The sequence below is a fragment of the Acanthisitta chloris genome, unplaced genomic scaffold, assembly GCF_000695815.1.
Source record: "Acanthisitta chloris isolate BGI_N310 unplaced genomic scaffold, ASM69581v1 scaffold10410, whole genome shotgun sequence".
Classification (NCBI taxonomy): domain Eukaryota; kingdom Metazoa; phylum Chordata; class Aves; order Passeriformes; family Acanthisittidae; genus Acanthisitta; species Acanthisitta chloris.
In genome coordinates this window covers 1-8,412 of record NW_008651088.1, presented here as the reverse complement: position 1 = coordinate 8,412, position 8,412 = coordinate 1, and the positions used below count along the sequence as shown (strand labels likewise).

At 43.0% G+C, this 8,412-nt stretch overlaps 1 protein-coding gene across 1 annotated transcript in view; it reads right to left on the bottom strand.

Annotated features, from left to right (window-relative positions):
* LOC103799337 (mitochondrial 10-formyltetrahydrofolate dehydrogenase-like) overlaps positions 1-8,303 on the bottom strand; it is a gene marked incomplete at both ends in the record, with an annotated part of 9,170 nt that extends 867 nt beyond the window's left edge. The window contains 6 exons of the mRNA XM_009071649.1: positions 405-510; positions 613-683; positions 2,931-3,081; positions 6,178-6,305; positions 7,456-7,575; positions 8,154-8,303. Coding sequence (XP_009069897.1) covers positions 405-510; positions 613-683; positions 2,931-3,081; positions 6,178-6,305; positions 7,456-7,575; positions 8,154-8,303 — 726 coding nt within the window. The remainder of the gene's footprint in view (positions 1-404; positions 511-612; positions 684-2,930; positions 3,082-6,177; positions 6,306-7,455; positions 7,576-8,153) is intronic.
* Positions 8,304-8,412: the final 109 nt, after the last annotated feature.

Below are 8,412 nucleotides of genomic sequence, written 5' to 3'. Positions count from 1 at the left end.
GGTTGAGGACTAGAGGGAATGGCCTTGAGCAGTGACAGGGCAGAGTCAGATTAGATGTTAGGAGATATGTTTTCCCTGTGAGAGTGTTCAGGCACTGGAATATTGCTCAGGGAGGTGATGGAGTCACCATCCCTGGAGGTGTTTAAGAGGCATCTGGATCTGGTGCTGGAGTATACGGTTTAGGGTTTAGGGGTTCCAGCAGTGGCAGGTTAATGGTTGGACTCGATGATCTTAGAAGACTCCTCCAACCTTTATGGTTCTATGATCATCATGGCAGTTTGTACTCTACATGCACTTTAAAACATGTGACACAATTAACCTATGGGTGAAATCACTAGATTGCCTGAGTTATTCTGCCTGAGCAGGAGGACCTGAGCCATCTGTACATTCCTTTTTGCTTTTACCTGAGCTGGCTTGAGTACAAGTGTGTTGCCTGCAGCCAAGCATGCTGCACTCTTCCATGCAAGCATCATCAGCGGGTAATTCCAGGGGATAATAATCGCACAGACGCTTAAGGTAGGGAAAAACAAGGAAAGGTTACATATTTGTGGCAGCTTCTCAATGGCTTTTCTGCATGTCAAGGCTGTCACTAAGAAGAAAAGTGATACTTACCCTATTGGTTCTTTCCTGGTGAATGTTAGGTTATGGTTTGGCCGGGCCTGGTTAATTGGAATTGTAGCACCCTAAAAGACAGAGGAAGGACAAATCTTTGTACTGATTAATCATTCTTATTACAACTATATTTGCCATATAAATATGTTTTGGAAAGCTACAGAGTAGTCTTCAAGACCAGAAGCATTTTTGCATCAGGGAAAGGGGCAGGGATGCTTTGAATCCTGTATGATTTCCTACTATGGATATTGTAGTCAACTCCTGATTTTCACTTGGATGAAATAAAAGCACAGATAACAAAAGTATGGAAGAACAAAAAGTGAGAGTCTGATAAACAACAAAAAAAGCTGAATGATATTCTTGATTGTGGATCTTAAAGATACTTGAGGGAACACTCTTGAACCTGCACCAAATGCTGTGCCATCAAGCAAACTCACCAGCCTTGGTCAGAATCACAGAATCAGTGAAGTTGGAAGAGACCACAATGGATCATCAAGTCTCCAACCTCCCTACTTGAGCAGGGCCACCCTAGAGCACATGGCTCAGGACTATGTCCAGATGGTTCTTGAATACCTCCAGTGGGGGAGAATCCACAAGCTCTCTGGGCAATCTGTTCAGTGCTCAGTGACTGCACAGGAAAGTTCTTCCTCATATTCAGGTGGAACTTCCTGTGCCTAAGTTTCTGCTGTTAACCTCTTGTTTTACTGGTTTCCACCACTGATAAGTGCCTGATCCATCCTCTTGGCACTTCAAGTATGCATTCATGTACTTGAGGTCATTCTCAGTTGTCTCTTCTCGAGAAGGCCCAACTCCCTCAGCCTTTCCTCATCACTGAGTTGCTCCAGTCCCTTAATCATCTTCACTGCCCTCTGTTGGACCTGCTCCAGGAGCTCCATGTCCCTCTTGCACTGGGGAGCCCAGAACTGGACACAGTACTCCAGCTGTGGCCTCACCAGAGCTGAGTAGAGAGACAGGATCACCACCCTGACCTGCTGGTAATACTTTTCTCAATGCATCTCAGGATTCCATTGGCCTTCTCAGTCACAAGGACACACTGCTGGCTCAGGGACAACCTGTTGTCCACCAGGACCCCCAGGTCCTTCTCCACAGAGCTGCTCTCCAGCAGGTCAGTACCCAACCTGTGCTGGTGCTTGGGGTTCTTCCTCTCCAGGGGCAGGACCTGCACTTGCCCTTGTTGAATCTCAGCTGGTTCTGCTCTGCCCATCTCTCCAACCTGTCAAGGTCCCTCTGAAGGGCAGCACAGCCCTCTGAGGTATCACCACTCCTCCCAGTTTTGTGTTATCAGCAAACTTGTTGAGAAGGCAACTCTGTCCCCTCAGCCAAGTCACTGAGGAATAAGTTGAACCCAACTGGGCTCAGGATGGAACCCTGGGGGACACCACTAGTGACAGCCTCCAACTAGGCCCTGTGCCACTGCTCACAACTCTCTGGGATCTGCTGCTCAGCCACTCCTCAATCCATTTTAGTGTCCACTCATCCAACCCACACTTCTTGAGTTTTCCAATGAGGATGCTGTGGGACATAGTGTCAAAAGCCTTGCTGAAGTCAAGGTGGTCCACCTCTCTCCTTCCATCCATCCAAGCAGTTGTTTTGTTGTACAAGGCAATCAGGTTGGTCAAACATGACATACCTTTAGTGAACCCATGCTGACTATTCCTGATCACCAACTTGTCTTCCCTGTGGGCAGAGATGGCCTCCAGAATATGTTCCATTTCCTTCCCAGGGACTGAGGTGAGGCTGACTGGCTAGTAGTTCTCTGGGTCCTTTTTTGTGCCCTTTTTGAAGACTGGGGTGACATTTGCCATCTTCCAGTCTTCAGGCACGTCTCCTGATCTCCATGACTTTTCACAGATGACTGTGAGCAGCCTGGCTATGATGTCTGCCAGCTCTCTCAGCACTCCTGGATGCATCTCATCGGGGCCCATGGACTTGTGATGTCCAGTTTAATTATGTAGCACAGACCATGAGTCTCTGCACTTAGCTGCATGATGAGCACAATGACATTCTGCCCCATGAATAATCAAGAGCTGCCTAAGCATGCATATCCACTGTGACACCTCAGCTGATCTCTTAGACATTTAGAGTCATATTCTAAATCCATATTCTCCAAATGGAAGCAGACTACACTTTTGTATTGATGGGGAAGCCCATTTTAGGTAAAGTTCTCATTTTGCTTTATCTTTTGATTCCTGAATTACTTTTCCTAGCTCCGTTTTCTCACTGTTTCAGAAAAACAACAACAAACCACGTGTAGAGAAGCACTGCCATTGATTTTTTGCCTTTACACATTCACTTGCCTGAATTTTGTCACACCATCCAGCGAAGTATCTGAATGTTTGCACAGACATTCCAATATGAGTCTTCAAAGCTAAAGTGTAGACAGCTCCTGAGTCAATAGACTCTATTGTTGCTAATTCTTCTTGATGTTCTTCCATCAGGTCTGCAAGTCTTTAATAGAAATGTTACAAATTCACATCAAAGAGAAATGATGTCTAACCATTGACAGCCTAAAATTATACTGGGTATAACAAAGAAGTGTAACTGAAATAACATTCCCACTGAATCTGGAGGTGGAGCACTGGAACTACTGCTCCTTGGCATCACTAAGGGCTTGAAAAATTGCCCATTAATCTGCAAATGTCTTCACATTAACTGTAGTTGACACTCGATGAAGACATGAACTGTGAAAACATCAATTATAGATGTGTAAATGGAATCATAATTAGAAAAGCTCTACTGTATTTTCCTGCTGTACTACAAGGAGCTAATTATAGAAAAAAAGACCAGTAACTTAGAAAGCAAATACACAATAACAGGAAGTGTCAAGTAATCAAAAGCACCAAGAAGGAGTAGTCAGGATCCTTGGTAAAATATTTGAGAAATTTAGCTTCATAATGCTCTTTTGCATTGTCTGAAGATGGATTAAAATACTTAAATGTTAGATGCTTCAAAGGCACCCACATGTCCAAAGACCGAGCTCCTAAGCTGTAATGTCCAGGGAGGCTGTGGCTGCCCCAACCCTGGCAGTGTTCAAAGCCAGGTTGGATGAAGCCTTGAGCAACCTGCTCTGGTGGGAAGTGTCCCTGCCCAGGGCAGGGGGCTGGCACTAGATGATCTATAAGGTCCATTCCAACTCATAAAATTCTATGATTCTCTGATGCAAATTGAATTTTACATGCCTTTGTACATTTGAAAATCTGTCCCATGGTCTCACTGGGCCTCAAGGTCTCCATCTGTTAGATTTATGGAGCAGCACAGTGAGGTGTAAGACTGTGGTAAATATTGCTAAGTTGACAATAGCTATCAGAGTGTCTCACAAATGCATCTGCACAGACAGACATCTATACTTTTGAGGTTCTACTGTGATTTTAGTGATGCTCTGGTCAGGTCTGTTTGCATCAACCAATTTTCACATTGAGTCCCTCACATTCACTGACATGGCAGTGAAACAGATGCTTTTCTTCATTAGTTTGACAGAGGCCAGAGAATAAGGGACTCTGAATTAAGGTGGAGCAGAGAGAGCCTTCATTCAGATGGAGAATGGTTTGCAACACAAACACTCTGGCATAACTCTCCTAGAAAGCCAATGACCTAAGCAAGGAGGGATAACCTCTCTGGTGTAGGGCAGCTGCGTTTTCCGTATACCTATCCAAGCTATGTTTGCATATCTTGCATGTGTCACGGAGCAGCCGTTCTAAGACCTTAAAAGTTTCTTTTCAGGTCAGAGTTAACTTGGGCTCTCAAGCACTCTGCATTCCTAACACAAATTAAACTCAAGTTTGTGCATGCTTTGAGTATGTGCACACTTGTGAGGAATTCAACTGACCAGCTGTATTTAATGTTCAGTTCTGACTTGCCCATTTTCTGTTCTGATTACTACTCAACTCTAAACCACTCCTACAGGCCTTTTCTCATGGCCTGGTCACATGCTTTATAAGACAAGCAGAATTTAGGGGTTTGCTTTTATTCTCTTTTGCTAAGATGCTTGCAACATCTTGTAAAACATTGCCTGGAGAAGGTTGCATGGAGACCTCAGAGCCCAGGATCTGATCTGAAGGGGCCCTAGGGAAGCTGCAGAGGGACTCTGTGTTAGGAGCTGCAGTGACAGGCCAAGGGGCAATGGGTACAAATTGAAGGAGGGGAAATTTAGGTTAGACATGAGGCAGATGTTTCTGCTGTGAAGGTGGTGAGACACTGGCACAGGTTGCCCAGGGAGGCTGTGGCTGCCCCAACCCTGGCAGTGTTCCAAGCCAGGTTGGATGAAGCATTGAGCAACCTGGTGTGGTGGGAGGTGTCCCTGCCAGGGCAGGGAGTTGGGACTGGATGCTCTCTAGGCTCCATTCCAACCCCTAAAATTCTATGATTCAGTGATCTAGAGTAGGTCTTCAGCCAGGTGAGAAATATGGTAGGATATGATCTTGTAAAAATCTAGCATCAGTTACAGTCTATTTCAAACTTAGTGGCAATGTGGCTATAGGTTTCCTGTATGGAGTGCAGGTACAAGTAGGCTTAGCAAGGTCAAATCTCTGCCTATCTAACCCAGGCAGACTCTGTCATTAAAACTCAGCCTCATTTATACAGAAGGATTTGGACTTTACATGGGAATTTTCAACCCTTGCAAGAAAACTCATATAGACTAAAGGAAGCCATCAAGTATTTAACATATATTTTCCTCAAATTTGTTGTTTCCATTCATGAAGAACAATAAAATAATGGTGAGAGTTACAGACCACGAGACTCTTCTCTGCCATGAAAAATGCTGGCCAGCTGAGATTTGAGGCCAGTATACTGGAGTAAATCAAGGGATGAAAATATTGCTAGTCTGGGTCTTCTGACAGTGAGATTATGAATCATAGAATCATAGAATTTAAGGGTTGGAATGGACCTTACAGATTATCTAGTCCAAACCCCCTGCCCTGGGCAGGGACACCTCCTTACTAGATCAGGTTGCTCAAGACGTCATCCAGCCTGGCCTTGAGCACTGCCAGGGTTGGGGCAGCCACAGCCTCTCTGGACAACCTGTGCCAGTGTCTTACCAGCCTTAGAGTGAAAAATTTTTTCTCACATCCAACCTAGAATTTGCCTCCTTCAGTTTGAAACCATTACCCCTTGTCATATCACTGCAGTTCCTAACACAGATTCCCTCTCTGACTCCCTTATAGGCCCTTCAGGTATTGAAAAGTTGCCCTGAGGTCTCCACACAGTCTTCTCCAGGCTGAACAGCCCCTACTTCTTCAGCCTGTCTTCATAGGGGAGATGCTCCAGTCCTTTTATCAACCTCATAGCCTCCTCTGGACTTGCTCCAACAGTTCCATGTCCTTCTTATGCTGAGGACACCAGAACTGTGTGCAGTATTCCAGGTGGGGTCTCACCAGCGCAGTGTAGAGGGGAAGAATCACCTCTTTTGACCTGCTGCCCACACTCCTTTGGATGCAGCCCAGGATTTGACCCATCATATTCAGTAAATGTATGCAACAATTCTTCAGAGAAACAAAACAGTAAAATTGGAGAAAATTAAGCACATACAAAGTGCCCTCTACCTACCTGTACATGAGTCTCCCTCTTTCCCCTGCATTCATTCTTCCCCATTCACCATTTTCAAAAGCCTCCTTTGCTGCTGCCACTGCCTTGTCAACATCAGCCAGCGAGGCAGAAGATACACTGGCTATGATCTGTCCAAAGGTAGCATCATGTTAGTTCAAAATGAAGTGTTGAGATGCAGTGTTGTTCCTTCCTTCTAAACTTCATGACTGGGTATAAGCAAATACTTAATATCCTCAACCCTGGCAGTTGTCACAGGTGAATCGGGCTGCAAAAAGTTCAGACACAACTGAGGGGGCAGAATTTGGAGGATACTGCAGGGACTCAGATTCCTAGATCTTTCTTCCCCTTCACAGCAAGGTGCATTATCCCATTGCATTTCAGACTGTCTTTCCATATGTAAGATCAATGTGATATTACAAGAGTTTAAAGTCTTTATATGTGGTGTTACAACCTAATATCTAAACAGACTAAACCAAGTCCTGCTTTTCCTTTTCTAAGGAATGGACTTTTTGTTGCCACAAACCACCACAAACACACAGGATTTGATTATTACTGTGTTCTACAGTTACACACATTGTAAATGCGAATACCAAGTTGTTATGACTTTTATTCCATTCCATGATGAGTTTCAGGAAAAATATCAGAGTTTGACTTCTGACGATGGTGAAATTTGCATCATTCACTTCAGCAGAATCCATTTATCCTAGAATTAATTAGCAATTAAATGAACATCAAAATCTCTGCCCTTATTTTATAGTTCTGAGTTGCTCAACCAAGATTCAGTAGTTCAGGATGGAAGTGCAACTGTATGTACTTTTCTATTGAAGAGTCATTTCTTTTACTGGTAATTTAAAGGCACATTTTACAGTCCCACTTGTCCCCTGACATTAGATTTGTAAAACAAGTAAAATCAAACCTGAAGTTGATGACTGACAGGAAATAGATGCAGCAATCCTAAAGAAATACTTGTTTAGAAACTGAACTTCAGTAATTTTTGTTTTCAAAGACAAACAAGAATGAAATCAAGGTAAAATATCCTGCTGGGCATGGAAATGGATGCACTGGAAATAAGTTACTTTTACTGTGCTGCTTGACTGAAATGGCAAAACTAGAATACACAAACTGAGGAGTAAACTGAAACTTCAAAGTATTTCTAGAGGTCGTGTTATACGTAGTGTATTGTTATGAAATTTGTAATATTCAGCTAACATTTTAGATTTTTCAATAGGCAAAAAAATGGAAATAAACTGGAATTGGTCACATTTAGAAATTACTTACTGATCCATCTGCTGGATTTATAGTGTCATATGTTTTTCCATCATCAGAGTTTATGAATTGCCCATTTATGAAACACTGGTATGGCATATTCACAGTCATGTTGTTCATATTTTTGGAAACCTGAGTGAAAAACCCAACAAATTAATTGAAATATTTGATTAATAACAATTTAATGCAGCTTAACAAGCTTTTGATATCTGCAGTCAATATCCATGTGCATGTGAGCATGTGTATGGCTGTTACGAGTAGAATGCAATGGAAGTCTCATTCTCCCTCAGTGCTGATGATCATAATCTGAGATACTTAAGCAGATTTCTGTACTTGTTTTGTCATTGCATCTCTGTGTTCAAACCAACACTAAACCCTGGTTAAGGCTGTATTCAGGGGACTACCGTCAAATGCATAATTCCCAAACTCAAGAAATTCTGACTTGCTTAATGACTTACAAACCCCACAGAATGCTCCTTTCAGGCAAACTTTTCAAACAGACTCTTAGGAGGAAAACCTGGCACTGTCCATCTAGAAAGCAGGAGTTCTAGAACCATTCTGACTGATGCAAACTGGCAGGACGGTGCAGGGGACCCAGGAATATGTTCCCAGGTGTGAGCTACTATATGGCATGGTCAAATAAAATGGATTGTCTACCCTCTCTCAAAACCCAAGAAAAACTACGCAATAAGCAAAAGAAAAGGTCTTACGTAATCAATTACTAACTCTTCTTCTTTGTCTTCTCCTCTGAATTTTCTGACAGCCATTTGAACAAAGTCTGCAAACTGAGTGGCCATATACACGTCTTCATTCTGGAGTTGAAGTCCACTGTGTTTCTGTTTGATCTCTTCTAGCATTCTAAGGATTTTGAAGAAAGAATAAGTTTAATTACAAATGAAATAATTCTTAAGATAACTGAATCATTAGAGGGACAAAAGGGATCAGTGGGATGAGGTTGAACAAGGCCAA